We start from the raw sequence: 17,584 nt of genomic DNA on the forward strand, positions 1-17,584 counted from the left end.
TCCCTTGGGCCCTAGCACCTGCCTGGGCACAGAGGCAAGGAAGGGCCTCTGAGACCCCTCCTTCCTGTCCCACAGGACAGGAAATGCTCAGAGTTGCCAGGGGACCTGGGCAAAGACTCAAAGCTAACAAGTGACAGAAATGGGACTTGAGCCAGACCTTTTGACTCCAAGTCCAGCACTCTATCCCCCTCTCCCATGCACCTCCTCTCCTCCTGTCTTTCTCCTCCTTTCTGCGTATTATGAGGTGCCAAGACCTGATATAGGGGATGGAGGTAAAAAGAGATGGGGTGAGAAGCTGCAGCCCCTCCTCCCACCTCCTCCTCCTTCTGGCAGCCCTAGTGGGTGGAGAGGGCACTCGGCTCGACCAGCTGCAGTACGACGTGAGGAAGGGTTCTGTGGTCAACGTGAATCCCACCAACACCCGGGCCCACAGTGAGACCCCTGAGATCCGGAAGTACAAGAAGCGATTCAACTCCGAGATCCTCTGTGCAGCCCTTTGGGGTAAGCCAGGGCAGGGACAGCTGAGGAGGCTCTGGCGTGGCTCTTGTGCTCTTGGTTAGGTGAGGGCCTGGCTGAGCCTCTGACCTGCCCAAGGGCTCCTGTTGCAGGGGTCAACCTGCTGGTGGGCACGGAGAACGGGCTGATGTTGCTGGACCGAAGTGGGCAGGGCAAGGTGTATGGACTCATTGGGCGGCGACGCTTCCAGCAGATGGATGTGCTGGAGGGGCTCAACCTGCTCATCACCATCTCAGGTACAGGTGTGGTGAGTGGGGGAGGGAGGAGGGGCTCAGCTCCTTGGCGCTGTCACTGTCTTCTGCCTGGGAGGAGGGCAGCCTTGGTCCAGGCACTGGAAGGTGGGGCCACACTTTCTCACCCCTTGTGGTATGCTGACAGAGGAGGCCAGGGCGGTGGCATTCGGGCCTCAGATGAGAATGGGGGGGTGTGTATGTCTGTCCGTCCCTCAGGGAAAAGGAACAAACTGCGGGTGTATTACCTGTCCTGGCTCCGGAACAAGATTCTGCACAATGACCCAGAAGTGGAGAAGAAGCAGGGCTGGACCACCGTGGGGGACATGGAGGGCTGCGGGCACTACCGTGTCGGTGAGGATGTCCCAACAGAGTGGCCAGCGCATACTTGTTCATGAAGAGAGAGAAATGGATCTGGGAGCCAGGGACTTGGGGCCTGGGTGGGGCAGTGTAGTGACAGACCACGGGGAGGCGCCCGTGGCGCAAGAAGGGAAATCTCAGCATCCCTCTTCTCTCCCGCCCCCAGTGAAATACGAGCGGATTAAGTTCCTGGTCATCGCCCTCAAGAGCTCCGTGGAGGTGTATGCCTGGGCCCCCAAACCCTACCACAAATTCATGGCCTTCAAGGTAATCCCAGCCTCCGTCCCTAACACCATCTGGAGTCCCAGCGCCTCTCCCCGTGCCCCTGAGCCCTCCTCTCCTCCGGTTCTCTGCAGTCCTTTGCCGACCTCCCCCACCGCCCTCTGCTGGTCGACCTGACAGTAGAGGAGGGGCAGCGGCTCAAGGTCATCTATGGCTCCAGTGCTGGCTTCCATGCTGTGGATGTCGACTCGGGGAACAGCTATGACATCTACATCCCTGTGCACGTGAGCTTGGCGGGGCTGCTGGGGGAGTGGGATGGCCCAATCTGGGCACCAGACACGGAGACTCTAGCCCCCCTCCTTCTCCCCAGATCCAGAGCCAGATCACACCCCATGCCATCATCTTCCTCCCCAACACCGACGGCATGGAGATGCTGCTGTGCTACGAGGACGAGGGCGTCTACGTCAACACATACGGGCGCATCATTAAGGATGTGGTGCTGCAGTGGGGGGAGATGCCTACTTCTGTGGGTGAGTGAGCTGCCGCCCTCCCAGCCACATGCCCTGAGGTGGCCCCGGGGTGCAGCCTGCTCAGCCCCTCACCTGTTCCCCACAGCCTACATCTGCTCCAACCAGATAATGGGCTGGGGTGAGAAAGCCATTGAGATCCGCTCTGTGGAGACGGGCCACCTCGACGGGGTCTTCATGCACAAACGAGCTCAGAGGCTCAAGTTCCTGTGTGAGCGGAATGACAAGGTGGGAGGCTCCTTCCCTCTGAAAGCCCTGCTGTCCCGGCTGCCCTGACCCTAGGCCCCTGGGCAGAGTTCTGGGGAGAGGATGGTTGGTGGTGGTGGCTTCCTGAAAGCGGGCCCCTCTGGGAGCTCGGAGGGCAGTCAGCCACTACCGCTGCCCTGCGCTCCCTTCAGCTTCCGAGGACTTCCCAGCTGGCCCCCAGGGGGCGAGTGGTGCACCCTCTCCCCTAACATCCCAGCCTTTCCTCTGGGTGAGGGGCACTGTGAGTCTCCTCCTGCAGTCTCTGTGTCTCCCTCACCTCTTCTGCCACCCCTTCTTCCCTTCTCTCCCTCTCCCAGTTGACACCCCCCCCCCCCAACCCCAGCCCTTGGTGACTACTTCTCCTGCCCCACCCAGGTGTTTTTTGCCTCAGTCCGCTCTGGGGGCAGCAGCCAAGTTTACTTCATGACTCTGAACCGTAACTGCATCATGAACTGGTGACGGGGCCCTGGGCTGGGGCTGTCCCACACTGGACCCAGCTCTCCCCCTGCAGCCAGGCTTCCCGGGCCGCCCCTCTTTCCCCTCCCTGGGCTTTTGCTTTTACTGGTTTGATTTCACTGGAGCCTGCTGGGAACGTGACCTCTGACCCCTGATGCTTTCGTGATCACGTGACCATCCTCTTCCCCAACATGTCCTCTTCCCAAAACTGTGCCTGTCCCCAGCTTCTGGGGAGGGACACAGCTTCCCCTTCCCAGGAATTGAGCGGGCCTAGCCCCTCCCCCCTTTTCTCCATTTAAGAGGAGAGTGCTTGGGGCTTGAACCCCTTACCCCACTGCTGCTGACTGGGCAGGGCCCTGGACCCCTTTATTTGCACGTCAGGGGAGCCGGCTCCCCCCTTGAATGTACCAGACCCTGGGGGGGGTCACTGGGCCCTAGATTTTTGGGGGGTCACCAGCCACTCCAGGGGCAGGGACCATTTCTTCATTTTCTGAAAGCACTTTAATGATTCCCCTTCCCCCAAACTCCAGGGAATGGAGGGGGGACCCCGCCAGCCAAAACATTCCCCCCATTCCCGACCCCCATCTCCTCTTCTAGCCCATGCCCTTCCCCGGGGGAGGGAGGGAGCAGGGAGCCCTCACTCTCCACGCCCCTTGCTTGCATCTGTATATAGTGTGAGCAGCAAGTAACCCTCCTCCTCCCTCCCCCCCCCCACCCCTCCTCAATGTAGTGGCCTTGGATATCCTGTTTGTTAATAAAGACAATTCAACCAGCTCCCACCATGCAGGCCGCATGTCCTTGCTTTCTGTCAGTCCTGTAGACTAGGCAGAGAGAGCCTCCAGGGTGGGGAAGAAAGGGGCATGGTGGGCTGGGATCTGCAATGAGTGAGCCTCATGGGGTGGGATGGGCAGTGCTGGGCCAAGAAAACCTAGAAGAAATGACTGTGGAAGGGTCAGGGCCGCCTCAGCCTTAAACCTTTGGGCCTGAGGGCCACCAGCACTGAAGGTGTTTGGTTCCCACCCGCTCCAGCAGAGCCAGACCAGGGAAGAAGTGGGTTTCCTGGCTACAGCCTCCCTGTGTGCAAGTCCTGCAAAGGGGGCTCCTGTTTGGCTATGAGAGGAATATAGATAGATAGCCCACAAGCTGGCAGCCACCAGAGTCCCGTGGGGCTGAGCCTGAGAAAGGCTGGGAGGTCAGCAAGGCTGAATGAAGGGCAGTCCTTGCTTTCTGGAAGACGGCACCTGAGAGCCTTTGTGAACCGTTTCCTCCTGCTGACCCCTGGACTGCGGCCAGGCCTACACACGCCAGGGAGCGGGCACACACCATTCTTGTGAAGTTCACAAACTGCAGATTGATCAGCAGGGGGAAGGGATCATAATGCCGTGGTGGCGGCAGCCTACTTTTTCAAAATCAATTTCCTACTGGAGATGGGTGGGAAATTGAAGTCGGTGCGCGCTAAGGCTGGATACACGGCGCGTAGGGGAGATCAGGCACTCGGTTGAAGTAGGCCCCGAGGAAGATGAGGCTGGAGCCCACGCTGAAAAGCACCAGAGCGGCCCAGAAGCAGATGTTGTCAAGGGCATTCCCCATGCGCACCCAGTCGGACACTTCCTGGGGAAGGGTCGGCACAGTCAGTAAAGAGGCAGCTGCAGGAGCCAGCGGCATGGGAGACAGTGGTGGGCCTCTGCCGCGCTCCACCCGCCTCTGGCTCCTGTCCCACCTCGCCGGTGGCCTCCTGATCTCTCGTGCTCTCAGCCACGAAGTTCACGGCATCCACACAGCAGCGGACCTCGGGGGCGGCGGCGCCCAGGCTCTGGCAGAAGGCAGCTGGCGGGGAAAACACCGGGGTGGGCCTTAGGAGCCTCCCCCGTGGCAGGCACCCCACGCGGCCCCCCGGGCCACTGTGCTCACCCGTCCAGGTCCCGTGCCGGTGCCTCTGCCCCTCAAACACGAGCTCACTCCGTGGCTTTTTCAGTATCAGCTCCTCCGCGCGGAGCAATAAGCCCACCGACGACGCCCGCCTTGGGGGCGAGGCGGCCCGGGGGGCCTCGGGGGGCGGCGGGGAGCCCAGGAGGCGCGGCAGCAGCTCCAGGAGAACCTGGGGCAGGGGCGGGGCTTAGGGGACGGGGTTAGTACGAAGCCCCACCCCCACCCGGGCTGCACCGCCCCCTCCGCGCTTACGTGGCGCAGCCGCGGGGACATGGCGTGGGTGGTGGGCGTCCGCAGGGACACGTTGAGCACGATGACGCAATTCATGACAATGAGCGTGGAGACCACCATGACGAAAATAAGGAACCTGAGGAGCCCGGAAGGCATGACATCACCGTTCCTCCTCCCAGCTACCAAAGGCGCCGCGCGCTGACCTCACAAACACGGCTTCTCCTGGTACGGGCTGGTTACGCCCTCCAGCTGCGCCCCCTACACGACGACAGACGCGTCCCCCAGCCCTTCTCCTGTCCTACCACTTGTGGCGGCCATGAAGGGGACCCCCAGCTCCCTGGACACCCTGATGTGGATCTACCACTTCCACAGCTCCACCGAGGTGAGGCTACGCCCGCCAAGGGCTGCACCTCGAGACCTTCTGGGTAGGTCTCCTGTTCGCCCCTGTGACCCCTGCCCTGCTACTCTACTGCTCTGCTCCTTCTCCAGGTGGCCCTCCAGCCGCCGCTTCTGTCTTCCCTGGAACTCTCCGTGGCCGCAGCCCATGAATATCTGGAGCAGAGGTTCAGAGAGCTGAAGTCCCTGGAGCCACCGGAACCGAAGATGCAGGGGATGCTGCCTGCCCCGAAGCCCACCCTGGGGCTGGTGTTAAGAGAAGCCACAGCCAGCCTCGTGAGCTTCGGCACCACCTTGTTAGAGGTGGGGTACTGGGGGGCTTAGGATACGCGGCGATCGGGCAGCGGGAACAAGGACCTCTGCCTCCCCGCTAACCCCTGTGCCCCCAATGCAGATCTCAGCCCTGTGGCTGCAGCAGAAGGCACGGCGACTAGACGGCAGCGCGGGCCCAGCCCCAGACGGCAGGGATCCGGGTGCAGCGCTGAGCCGGGTAGCCCAGGCCGCAGGGCAGGGGGCTCGGCAAGCTGGGGCTGCGGTGGGCGCCAGCGCTCGGTTCCTAGTCCAGGGAGCGTGGCTATGCCTGTGTGGACGGGGTCTGCAGGGGTCTGCAGGGGTCTGCCTCATTCCTGCGACAGTGGCAACAGCAGCTAGGCCTCGGAATCCCCGGAGAACCGGTGAGCTCAGGACACGGAGTGAGTTAGGGGCCAGAGGCGGCGGGGCTAGGGAGGCACTGAGCCGGACTGTCCCCCAACAGAGCTACTCAGGTGACGTCCAGCAGCAGTGAGGAGGACGGCGGACTAGGGACTCCATCCCCGTACCAGCCCCACCCAGCGTCCGAATAAAGCCCAGGGCGGGGCGAGACAGCCAGAGCTTTTCCCGGGGTCTCTGGGTTTTGGCCACGCCCCCACCCGACAACCTCCCCGGCCCCGCCCTTCACACTGGCCACACCCCCGCGGGGGCTCTGCCTTCACCTGCCCAGGAGCGGCACGCTCAGAGACGTCTCTGGGATTTTCTGGGCAATGAGGAACAAGAAGACGGTCTGGGCGAGCAGGACGTTGATGGAGACCGTGCATTTCTGGCCGCCGGCTGGAGGGAGAGCCAGTGAGAGCGGGCCCCGCCTCCGCGGGAGCGAGCCCGGGTTTGGGGGTAGGTTCGGGGCCACTGCTTACCCTGCGCCGGCAGGAAGTAGGCGAGCAGCACCAGGCCCGAGATGAGCACACAGGGCACGATGATGTTAATGACGTAGAAGAGCGGCTTCCGGCGGATGATGAGCGAGTAGATGACGTCAGTCTCCCCTGGGCCGTCGGTGGCACCACCGTGGTGGCGGCGGATCACCCCCGGGCAGAAGTCGATGGCCCACTCGCCGTTCTCTGCGGGACGGGGGCACGGTCAGCTGGCTGTCAGAGCGGGGCGCCCGCCGAGCTGACAGCGGGCTGAAGAGGAGGCTGCGGCTGTCTGCACCAGGGTCATGGGCCGTCAGGATGGGGGCAATTACGGACAGAAAAGGGCATTCTCGTTGAGGGTATGGAAAGCCAGAAGGCAGGACTAGAGTAACAATCGAGAATGATTTCAGGACAGGGGTAAGCTAAACCCAGTTGTGGAAGTCATCCTCCAGTGTCGTTGGTCCGGGGCAAGCCCACCCTGGAAGTCCCCTCTCTGGACCCCGTCTAGAAGCGGGTTTTTCTGAGCAGGCAGGGGCTTCACCAGTATAGGCCTCTGTATCGATGTCGATCTTGTTGATGGTCTTGCCGTCGTCGTCTACGGCAAAAGTGAACTCCACCTCTTCGGCATTGTACGTCTGAGAGCTGCGGAGCCAGGGCCGGGAGCCCACCCCAGAAGCTCTGACCTGGGCCCCGGCCTCAGGCCCAGCCCTGGAAGCTGGGATCTAGCGGGGCCGCGATCCCAAGCCCACCCCTTCACCCAAGCCCAGCCCGCGCGCCTCTGTTCCCATCTGTACCTCCGGCCGCGCAGGAGCGTCCCACCCAGTGCCTACGCCTGGCTCCGCCTCCAGCGCGAAGCCCCGCCCCGAGGGCGGTGCTTCCCGGTTGGCCCCGCCCCATACCCCCCCCCCCCCAATAATCGTCCGGGCCTCGGAGTAACTCTTCCCACCGGAAAATAAGCGAACAGTTCTGCCAATCGAAGGGGAAGTAGGTGACCTCCACTGCGCAGACGCTGCGGTAGATGGCCGGAGGCAGCCACCTCACGGAGCCGCCCTCGTAGACGAGCACGTTGGCGTCGTAGGCCACTCCGAACTGGCCATCAATACTGTGGGCTCGGGGAAACCGAGCTTTTTGCACAGATCTGCACCCTCTCAGAGTACCCCCTTCCCCAACCAAGTCCAGCCCGCACCCCAGGCCGGCTTCCCTCCAGCCTGGCGTCTGGCCTGGTTCTCACTTGTTTTCCAGCACAATCTCTGGCAGCCACACGAGTTCTGAAGGGACTCGCAGGGTTTCTATACCCCCAAAGTCGTCCTTGCTGTAGTTGAGTCGGTAATCCTGCCAATCCTAAGGGGTGGGGGATGGAAGGCCGCGTGCCCTGCATCTCCCACCTGGCGCTGCCTGGGAGGGGTTTGGGGGAAAAGGGGTCCCCTGGACAAGACCTCACACCATTCCCCAGATTTGACTCACGATTCCAATCCAGACGCTAGTGGTGAGAGTCTCCTCTTTTTCATTCTGCAGATGGGAGATGGGGATGATTGAAGTGAGATTTCAGGGCCAGAAGTGAGCTTTAGGACAGAGCTCAGCGGTTGGGGCCAGAAGTGGGATTTTTGGCTTAAAATGAGGGTGGGGGTAGCTTACCAGTGAGATGAGATTCGTCAGGGTGACCTTGAGGCTGATGGTGACAGTATCCTCAGGCTCCCGCACTGGCCGGCTTCCTGGGTCATAGTTGTTGAAGAGATGGTGATAAAGACGCAGTTCCTCGTTCTTCCCCACACCCCTGCCTGCGATGGGGTCAAGAAGGAAGGGTCATTGGCAATGAAGAGGCTGGAGCACCTCTCTCCCCTCTGCCTCCCCTGGGTCCTCACAGGCCTCTGAGGCTGTGTATTATCAGTATCTGTCTCCTAAACCAATTATGCTGTGCCTGGGAACGAAATACTGTGTCTAAGTCTCCATCTTGGTCTCTTTGTCTTCCCAGTCCCTTCATGTCAGTATCTGTGTGTGTCCAATTGCCCCTCTAGCCCCTGTCCGTACCGAGAAGCCCCAAGAGGAGCAGGACCCCAAGCGGAGCCCTTGCCATCCTGCTGCGTAGTTCTCAGGGTTATTCTGAGCTCTGGCAGGCTTGGAGGGGGCATGCCAGGGTGCCTGTGTGAGGGGGAGGAGGGTGTTAGTTCCGGGCTGTTAGGGGACTGTCACCTAATCCTCTGCTCACCTCTGCTGCAGCTGGGGACATTTTGGCTGCTTCCAGAGGCAGCTGCCCCATCCTGTGTTTCCTGCCCCTGCCCCGCCCCAGCCCAGCGTCCTTTGCCTGGTATTTGGCCAACTCCCCAGCCACAGATGTGGGCGTCTCCTGAGAGGCACCTGCAACCACAATTCTAGTAGCAGGGGGTGGGAGACACTGCTTTCAGCAGGCACTGTTGTCCTTTGAGTAAGCTGCCCTGTGTAGGTGACCCTGACTGATGAACACATCTGGGGATGTGACACACCCCTTGCCTCCCATTCTCACCCATGTGGAACACACACTATCACCACCCAAGCTCACAATGCCTTTCCTGCCGGCAGAGTGGCAAAAAACAGTCTCCATAAAGACCTGATAAAGAGACAGGTGGTCACAGGGGATTAGCCCTGCGGTACAGAGATTCCATCTAGCAAAGGAGATCATGTAAAGGACCCACCTCCTTCCACAACCTGATCGCCAGGTTTGCCCATGCCCAGCCCCTCTGGGTGGGAGACTTGTTTCTCCTTGTCTATCCCTGCTCCCACCTTGTGGTCACAGATGATAGTACCGTCTTCCCATCCTACTCTCCTAAACACACACGCGCGCACACACACACACACCTGATGACACCTTAATAGATCCTTTTGATGTTCCTTTTTTTAAATTTTTTTTTTGAGACCAAGTCTCGCTCTGGCGCCCAGGCTGGAGTGCAGTGGCATGATCTCGGCTCACTGCAACCTCCGCCTCCCGGGTTCAAGCGATTCTCCTGCCTCAGCCTCTGGAGTAGCTGGGACTACAGGCGCCTGCCACCATGCCCAGCTAATTTTCGTATTTTTTAGTAGAGATGGGGTTTCACCATGTTAGCCAGGATGGTCTCCATCTCCTGACCTCGTGAGCCACCTACCTCGGCCTCCCAAAGTGCTGGGATTATAGGCGTGAGCCACCGCGCCCAGCCTCGATGTTTTTTGTTTTTCTGTTTGTTTCTTTTTTTGTTTTATGTGGTTTTGCAGGGGGTGGGGGGACAGGATCTCACTCTGTCACCCAGACAGGAGTGCAGTGGCACCATCATAGTTCACTGCGGCTCTCAAACTCCTGGGCTAAAGCGATCCTCCTGCCTCAGCTTCCCAAAGGGTTAGGATTACAGGTGTGAGCCACCACGCCCGGCCTCAGTGTTTTTTAAAGCCTTCTTGAACCATTCTAATCACCTGGGGGGTGCTTATTTCAAATTCAGATTCCTAGGCTCCATTCCCAGAGAATTATGATTTCGGGACTAGGGTGCCAGGAATCTGTATTTTTAGGAAACTGTCCAGGTGTTCCTCGTGAGGTAGGAGGGGCTGGCCTAAGCATATTTTCTGCTTACATCTCATTTCCTCACAGGAGTCCAGCAAAGCAATGATCACTGTCCTGAATACATGAAAGGGGATGCTAAGGTCAGGATCCAGGGTCACACAAGTAGATTGGCAATAATGCATGAGACTTATCAATCAACTCTATTGATCTCGTACACCTGTGTTTATTTTACCCTTCACAAAACACTTTCGGGTCCATCACCTTTGGGTCTCCTTCCCCCACCTATGAGGTAGGTCATAATCACCTCCATGTTACAAGCGAGGACACACCAAAGAACAGAGTGTCCTCCTAGTCCATTTCCCATACTTGTGTAAAGCCTCTGTTTCCACTGCTGCCTTATCACCCCCACGATTTCCATTTCAGACTCCCTTTCTGGGTCTCTTTGACCCAGCTCACCTCTTTGCATGTGGCTGGTACATGGACTAACTCTCAAATCTGTGCTGCTGCTTATTCCAGAGCTTCCGGGTCAAGGCTTGGGACAAGAATTGTGATAAATGCAAATATTTATTCAAACATCAGTGGACACCTACAAAGTTCCCCCTTACAGGGCCAGGTGCTACGGTTATTGAGATGGATAAAACAAGCCTCAAGGAGTTATCATCTAATGACAGAGGCCTATCAACAGCCAGTGATGCCAGACTATGAGAAGCATAAAAATAAACAGGTGCTATAGAATCTGTAGCTAGGGTGAATCAGATCTGTCAGAAAAGCAAGGTTTCGGCCAGGCACAGTGGCTCATGCCTGTAATCCTAACTATTTGGGAGGCTGAGGCTGGAGCATCACTTGAGCCCAGGAGTTCAAGACCAGCCTGGGCAATACAGTGAGACACCCCATCTCTACAAAAATAAATAAACAACAACAAAAAAATATTAGCCAGGCATCATGGTGCATGCCTGTAGTCCCAGCTACTTAGGAGGCTGAGGCGGGAGGATTGCTTGACCCTAAGAGATCAAGGACACAGTGAGCTACGATCACACTACACTCCAGCCTGGGTGACAAGCGAGACCCTATCTCAAAAAAATGAAGTTTCCGGCCGGATGTGGTGGCTCAACACCTGTAATCCCAGCACTTTGGGAGGCCAAGGCAGGTGGACCACCTGAGGTCAAGAGTTCGAGACCAGTCTGGCCAACATGGTGAAACCCCATCTCTACTAAAAACACAAAAATTAGCTGGGTGTGGTGGCTGGCACCTGTAATCCCAGCTACTCGGGAGGCTGAGGCAGGAGAATCACTTGAACTTGGGAGACGGAGGTTGCAGTGAGCGGAGATCGTGCCACTGCACTCCAGCCCGGGTGACAGAGTGAGACTCCATCTCAAAAAACAAAAAAATGAAGTTTCTCCTAGGTTTCCTGTAGTCTTGCACATGGACTGGAACTTACTAGACCAGTGTCAGAGGCCAAGGCAGCTCCAGAGCCTGTCTCCTGATCTGTCTCTGCCGCTCTGTCCGCTCTCTGCTCCTCTCACTTCGTCAGCACTGCCCATTCCCCCTACTTTGCATGTCCCCTTTCTACTGTGTAGTTTCTGCTTTCTCGTCACCTGTGCATCATTTCACCATGGTCTTAGCCCCAGACCAACTTCTTGGCTTCTCTCTGCAGAGGCAGCACTTTTGTTCCCGTTGCTACCGCCTGATGCTCTGAGGGCTTGGGGTGCCGACACTGAAGAAGGATCATGGGGTTGGCCTAAGACTGCCTTGTTTAGGATGGATAGTGGGTGTGGCAGGCCCTGACACCACATGTCTGGTAATTCACCCTCTAGCAACCCAGCCCACTTCTCCTATATGTTTAGCTCCCAAAACGGCCTGCCAGGATGCCATTCTCACTGCTAGAGCTGAAATATATACAAATATATGAAATATACATAAATTAATACAGTTAATATAAATTCACTCTATCCTCCCCAGCAGGATTCAAACTTGAAATCTTGCTTCCAAAAGTGATTATGAGGAAAAAAATCTAATAATCTGATCAAAAAGAGGGCAGAAGATTTGAATAGACGCTTCTCAAAATAAGACACACAAATGCCAAACAGGTATAAGAAAAGGTGCTCAGCATCACTGGTCATCATTGGGAGGCCGACGTAGGAGAATTGCTTGAGCCTGGGAGTTCAAGACCAGCCTGGGCAATATAGTGAGACCTCATCTGTAAATAAATAAATAAAATTTTAAAAAACAGATGAATGGTGAGCCAAGATCATGCCACTGCATCCTAGCCTGGGAAACAAGAGAGAAAACTGTTTAAAAAAAAAAAGAAAAAAGAAAAACACAGATGAATGGATAAAGCAAATGTGGTACATATACACAATGGAGCACCATTCACCCATAAAAAAGGATGAGATCCTGTCATTTGCAACAACATGAATGGAACTGGAGATCATTATGTTAGGTGAAATAAGCCAGGCACAGAAAGACAATCATTGCATGTTCTCACTTATTTGTGGGAGTTAAAAATCAAAACAATTGACCTCATGGACATAGAGAGTAGAAGGATGGTTACCAGAGGCTGGGAAGGGTAGCGGGCAGGTAGGTGGATGGTGGGGATGGTTAATGGGTACAAAAAAAATAGAATAAGACCTACCATTTGATAGCACAACAGAGTGACTGTAGTCAATAATTTCATTGTACATGTTTTAAAAAACTTAGTGTAATTGCATGGTTTGTAACTTAAAGGATAAATGATTGGGGGAATTAAAAAAAAAAAGTGATTATGGCAAGGGTCCTTCAAAAAAACACTCTGGGCCGGGCGCGGCGGCTCACGCCTGTAATCCCTGCACTTCGGGAGGGCGAGGGAGGCGGATCACGAGGTCAGGAGATCGAGACCATCCTGGCTAACACGGTGAAACCCCGTCTCTACTAAAAATACAAAAATTAGTTGGGCGTGGTGGCAGGTGCCTGTAATCCCAGCTACTTAGGAGGCTGAGGCAGGAGAATCGCTTGAATCTGGGAGATGGAGGTTGCAGTGAGCTGAGATTGCGCCACTGCACTCCAGCCTAGCGACAGAGCGAGACTCCATCTCAAAAAAAAAAAAAAAAAAAAAAAAAAAAGCTGGGCATGGTGGCTCACACCTGTGGTCCCAGCACTTTGGGAGGCCGAAGAGGGCGGATCACGAGGTCAGGAGATCAAGACCATCCTGGCTAGCATGGTGAAACCCCGTGTCTACTAAAAATTAAAAAAAAAAAAATTAGCCGGGCGTGGTGGTGGGCGCCTGTAGTCCCAGCTACTCGGGAGGCTGAGGCAGGAGAATGGCGTGAACCCGGGAGGCGGAGCTTGCAGTGAGCCAAGATCGCGCCACTGCACTCCAGCCTGGTGACAGAGCAAGACTCAGTCTCAAAAAAAAAAAAAAAAAAAAAAAAAAAAAAAAAAACAACACTCTCAGCCCAGAGTCCAGTGTCCCCTGCTCTAAGTAGTTTCACTCAGGTCTGATTTCCACCCATTCTCCAAATGATGGGCTAAATCCTCAACTTAAGCACCACAACTACATCATGTATAAACAATACATCACACACACACCCCACAACATAGAAAATGCAATAGTGGGCTGGGTGAGGTGGCTCGTGCCTGTAATCCCAGCACTTTGGGCAGCCAAGGCAGGTGGATCACTTGAGATCAGGAGTTCAAGACCAGCCTGACCCACATGGTGAAACCCTGTCTCTACTAAAAATAGAAAACTTAGTCGGGCACGGTGGCTCACACCAGTAATCCCAGCACTTTGGGAGGCCGAGGCGGGCGGATCACGAGGTCAGTAGTTTGGGACCAGCCTGATCAACATGGTGAAACCCCATCTCTACTAAATATACAAAAAATTAGCCAGGGGATTACACCTATAATCCCAGCTACTCGGGAGGCTGAGGCAGGAGAATCCCCTTGAACCAGGCAGTCAGAGGTTGCGGTGAGCCTAGATCGTGCCATTGCACTCCAGCCTGGTGACAGAGTGAGACTCTGTCTCAAAATAATAATAATAATAATAAAATGCAATAGTTAACAAAACTACATTTGAGCCAACAACCTGCATAGGAGAGGTGTGGGTTAGAGTGAGTAGAAATCCTCATTCCTGGAAGGCTGCAGAGGCCGTGGGCCTCACACACAGACCACGTTCACCCGAGAGCCAGGGGCTGGAGCTGCAGCTTGTGAGTGACCAGTGCATCCCGGGGGCTTGCCTTGCTCCTCATGCTGGAGGAGTTTCCAGAAGGGGCTCTTGCCACTTCCCACATCACAGCAGTGCGTTCCTGCCAGCGCTGGGAGCAACGCTCAGCCACCGTCTTTGTCTATGTTTGGTTTGCTCACAGTGAGGACTGCCTCGGGGGCTGAGACTTCCTGCCGAGTTAGTGGAGTCAGGCACAGGCCTGCTAGCCAGGGCTGATGGTTCGTATTTTCATAATGAAAATTCCCCAGAACCTGAATGGGCTGCCTGACAATTCCCCTACACACACAGACACACACACACACACACACACACACACAGAGACACACACATACACAGATACACAGACACACACACAGAGACACAGACACACAGACACACACAGACACAGACACACACACAGCCACGGACCCACACACACACACACAGACACACATTCACAGACACACAGATACACACAGACACACGCAGACACACAGACACACAGACACACACGCAGACACACAAACACACACACACACCCAGACACACAAACACACAGACCCAGACACACACATACACACACAGACACACAGACACAGGCATGGACCCACACACACACACAGACACACACACCCCGGGATGCTTTGACTTCCAAGTTAAACCCAAAAGAACTAGCTCAACAGGAAGCCACTCCCGTCGCCTGCCGGCTTCTGGCTAGCAGCGCGGAACGCTGCAGCTGACCCCAGCGGCCAGGCTGCCAGGCCGCCGCCTCTCTGCCTTCAGTGCCCTCACAGCACAAATATCCCCAGGCTGGCCAGAGGAGGGCCCCCTCTCCACTCCACACAAACACCTGCTCTTGATTTGTGGACAGAAGTAGGTTCAGCTGAACCAGAGCAGGGAGGTGTAGTGGACCCAGATTTCTATTTTCTTTTTTTCGAGACGGAGTCTCCCTCTCCGGCCAGGCTGGAATGCAGTGGCACAATCTCGGCTCACTGCAACCTCCCGCGTTCAAGCGATTACCCTGCCTCAGCCTCCCGAGTAGCTGGGACTACAGGCCGCACCACCACACCCAGCTAATTTTTGTATATTTAGTACAGACGGGGTTTCACCATGTTGGCCAGGCTGGTCTCGAACTCCTAACCTCAGGCGACCCACCTGCCTCGGCCTCCCAAAGTGCTGGAATTACAGGCACGAGCCCGTATGAGGGAAATACATGAAGTCACGGGTGCTTTATCTTCCAGCACCTTCCCTTCTTCTGAGAACTGTCCGTCTCCAATCCTGTGGGCCCAGAGGATCTGCCTGGAACGGAGACAGCCCACCCCTGGCCAGAGTGGACTGGTCTCAGGAGGACACCTGACCCAAGCCAGGCCAAAGAAAGTCCCTTCCCTGGGAATGTTCTCAAACAAAACACAGGAAAGCAGTCTGTCTCTGCTGCCACAAGCTATGAAACCTGGATGCATGGGCTGCCATGTTCATTCCTCGTTTTTTACGTGTGTAAGAGAGAATGCAGCTGAGACGCAGACGAGCAGAGACAAGAATGCGCCTCAGCATTCCCACCCCGCCCCAGGAATACCTGAGGCCCAGCAGAGCTGCTACGGGCTGGCTGCCCACAAGTCCTTTGATGGAATGAGGAAACTCAGCCTCTTTCCAATAAATCCCCCTTTTCTTGGCTTAATATATGAGGATTTCAGGGAGGGCAGGGTGGCTCATGCCTGTAATCCCAGCACTTTGGGAGGCCAAGACGTGCGCTTTTGCCCAAGGGTTCAAGACCAGCCTGGGCAACATGGTGAAACCCCATCTCTGCTTTAAAAAAAAAAAAAAAAAAAAAAAAGAGGCTGGGCGCGGTGGCTCACGCCTGTAATCCCAGCACTTTGGGAGGCCGAGGCAGACGGATCACGAGGTCAGGAGATGGAGACCATCCTGGCTAACACAGTGAAACCCTGTCTCTACTAAAAATACAAAAAATTAGCCGGGCGTGGTGGCGGGCACCTGTAGTCCCAGCTACTCGGGAGGCTGAGGCAGGAGAGTGGCGTGAACCCGGGAGGCGGAGCTTGCAGTGAGCCGAGATCATGCCACTGCACTCCAGCCTGGGCGACAGAGCGAGACTCTGTCTCCGGAAAAAAAAAAAAAATTAGTCCGGTTGGTGGCATGCACCTGTAGTCCCAGTTACTCAGGAGGCTGAAGTGGAAAGGGGGGAGAATCAATTGAACCTGGGAGGCAGAAGTTGCAGTGAGTGGTGATCCTACCATTGCACCCTCCAGCCTGGGTGACAGAGTGAGACTCTGTCTCAAAAAACAAAAAAAAAACCAAAGAATTTTCAGGTCAGGGGTGGTGGCTCCAACCTGTAATCCCAGCACTTTGTGAGGTCAAGGTGGGAGGATTGCTTGAGGCCAGGAGTTCCAGACTAGCTTGGGCAACATGGCGAAACCCTATCTCTACAGAAATAAAAACAAAAAGAAAAAGAAAAGTAAAGCTTTCCACTTGAGGCCAGGTGCGGTGGTTTACGCCTGTAATCCCAGCACTTTAGGAGGCTGAGGCGGGCGGATCACCTGAGGTAGGGAGTTTGAGACCAGAAAAAAAAGAAAAAGAAAAAAAAACTGAAGCCAAGAAAGTCATAGACCAAACAAGAAATAATGAACTAATTAGTATCTCAGAGGAAAGAAGGCCTTTCTTCCTTTCCCTAGAGCCCAAATCAGAGACCATAAAGAAAAAGAAAAAATACATCAACTTCTGTAGGGCAAAAACTATGAGACGAAAGGCAAGCAAACAACAAACTGGGAGAAAATGTCTGTAACCAGTGACATCTCTGCTGTATTTATGAAGCCCTCACAGAAAGCCATGAAGAGCTGACAAAACCTGGGCACCGTGGGAAACGGTGAGAAACCCCGGGAGAGAGGAAGGCCTGGACTTGGAGAAGAACAGCACACCAGAGCAGAAGGGGGCTGGCGCCTGGGAAAGAGATGAACAAAAATGGTAAAAACTCCAAAGTGATTTCAAAGAGGGATAAAAACGTGGAGGGTGGGGGAGGGGGAGATGGAGAGAAAGAGGAGAGGGAGGCCACCAGGGCGGCCCCAGGGCCAGGGCGAAGCACTCACCCTCCCCAGGAGGCAATCTCTTCACAAACTTGGGTAAAGAAGAGAAAACAAAAGTCCTTGCAACTTACCAGTACAGGAAGGAGAGTCCACACCGTTCATCTTGTTAGAAAAGATCTCAGCCAGGCGCGGTGGCTCACGCCTGTAATCCCAGCACTTTGGGAGGCCGAGACGGGCGGGTCACCTGAGGTCAGGAATTCAAGACCAGCCTGGCCAACATGGAGAAACCCCATCTCTACTAAAAATACAAAATTAGCCGGGTGTGGTGGTGCGTGCCTGTAATCCCAGCTACTCAGGAGGCTGAGGCACGAGAATTGCTTGAACCTGGGAGGTGGAGGTTGCAGTGATCCCAGATTGCGCCACTGCACTCCAGCCTGGGCAACAGAGTGAGCCTCTGCTGCAATAAAAAAAAAAATAAAACAAATAAAAAATAAAAACAGAAAAGAAAAGATCTCGAATCTGCTTCTCACTTCAGCGCAGAGGCAGAAGACGAGAATGAATCGAGAAGAAGAATCCCCATATCAGCAAAGAATGGAT

General features: G+C 55.5%; 3 protein-coding genes across 44 annotated transcripts in view; 2 read left to right on the forward strand and 1 right to left on the reverse strand.

The window, feature by feature from the left end:
* The window catches only part of MINK1 (misshapen like kinase 1), a 65,252-nt gene extending 61,916 nt beyond the window's left edge, over nt 1-3,336 (forward strand). For all 40 annotated transcript variants that reach the window (XM_016931299.4, XM_063798217.1, XM_016931293.4 and 37 more), the window contains 8 exons: nt 334-501; nt 609-752; nt 966-1,100; nt 1,273-1,373; nt 1,463-1,612; nt 1,699-1,858; nt 1,944-2,083; nt 2,477-3,336. In XM_016931299.4, the coding sequence (XP_016786788.1) occupies nt 334-501; nt 609-752; nt 966-1,100; nt 1,273-1,373; nt 1,463-1,612; nt 1,699-1,858; nt 1,944-2,083; nt 2,477-2,560 (1,082 nt within the window). In that variant the 3' untranslated portion in view covers nt 2,561-3,336. The remainder of the gene's footprint in view (nt 1-333; nt 502-608; nt 753-965; nt 1,101-1,272; nt 1,374-1,462; nt 1,613-1,698; nt 1,859-1,943; nt 2,084-2,476) is intronic.
* A 596-nt stretch (nt 3,337-3,932) lies between these two features.
* CHRNE (cholinergic receptor nicotinic epsilon subunit) lies at nt 3,933-17,233 on the reverse strand. Of its 3 annotated transcripts, none has more exons than XM_016931303.3 (12): nt 17,119-17,233; nt 7,912-8,054; nt 7,741-7,785; nt 7,508-7,617; nt 7,223-7,378; nt 6,818-6,918; nt 6,283-6,483; nt 6,085-6,199; nt 4,739-4,853; nt 4,469-4,655; nt 4,278-4,384; nt 3,933-4,168 (listed from the first exon to the last, which is right to left on the reverse strand). In XM_016931303.3, exons 1-12 carry the CDS (start codon nt 17,147-17,149, stop codon nt 4,013-4,015), a joined length of 1,467 nt encoding a protein of 488 aa, XP_016786792.1. In that variant the 5' UTR covers nt 17,150-17,233; the 3' UTR covers nt 3,933-4,012. The 3 variants fall into 3 exon arrangements, with proteins under 3 accessions (XP_016786792.1, XP_016786791.1, XP_016786793.1); XM_016931302.3 differs by lacking the exon at nt 17,119-17,233 and adding an exon at nt 8,305-8,429; XM_016931304.3 differs by lacking the exons at nt 7,223-7,378; nt 17,119-17,233 and adding an exon at nt 8,305-8,429.
* Nucleotides 4,847-5,987, forward strand: C17H17orf107 (chromosome 17 C17orf107 homolog). Its single transcript, XM_003315324.7, is given in 4 exon segments — nt 4,847-5,099; nt 5,207-5,416; nt 5,508-5,702; nt 5,704-5,987. Coding segments are annotated over 4 exon segments (582 nt in total). The 5' UTR covers nt 4,847-5,033; the 3' UTR covers nt 5,815-5,987.
* Nucleotides 17,234-17,584: the final 351 nt, after the last annotated feature.

Source organism: Pan troglodytes, chromosome 19 (genome assembly GCF_028858775.2).
Source record: "Pan troglodytes isolate AG18354 chromosome 19, NHGRI_mPanTro3-v2.0_pri, whole genome shotgun sequence".
Taxonomy (NCBI): domain Eukaryota; kingdom Metazoa; phylum Chordata; class Mammalia; order Primates; family Hominidae; genus Pan; species Pan troglodytes.

Excerpts from the sequence above, each read along its gene's own strand:
- CHRNE (XM_016931302.3), bottom strand. The coding sequence starts at position 8,350 with ATGGCAAGGGCTCCGCTTGGGGTCCTGCTCCTCTTGGGGCTTCTCG. Across the intron at positions 8,055-8,304 it reads GCTCCTCTTGGGGCTTCTCG|GCAGGGGTGTGGGGAAGAAC; the intron begins GTACGGACAGGG and ends ACCCCATCGCAG. Across the intron at positions 7,379-7,507 it reads GAGATTGTGCTGGAAAACAA|TATTGATGGCCAGTTCGGAG; the intron begins GTGAGAACCAGG and ends CCGAGCCCACAG.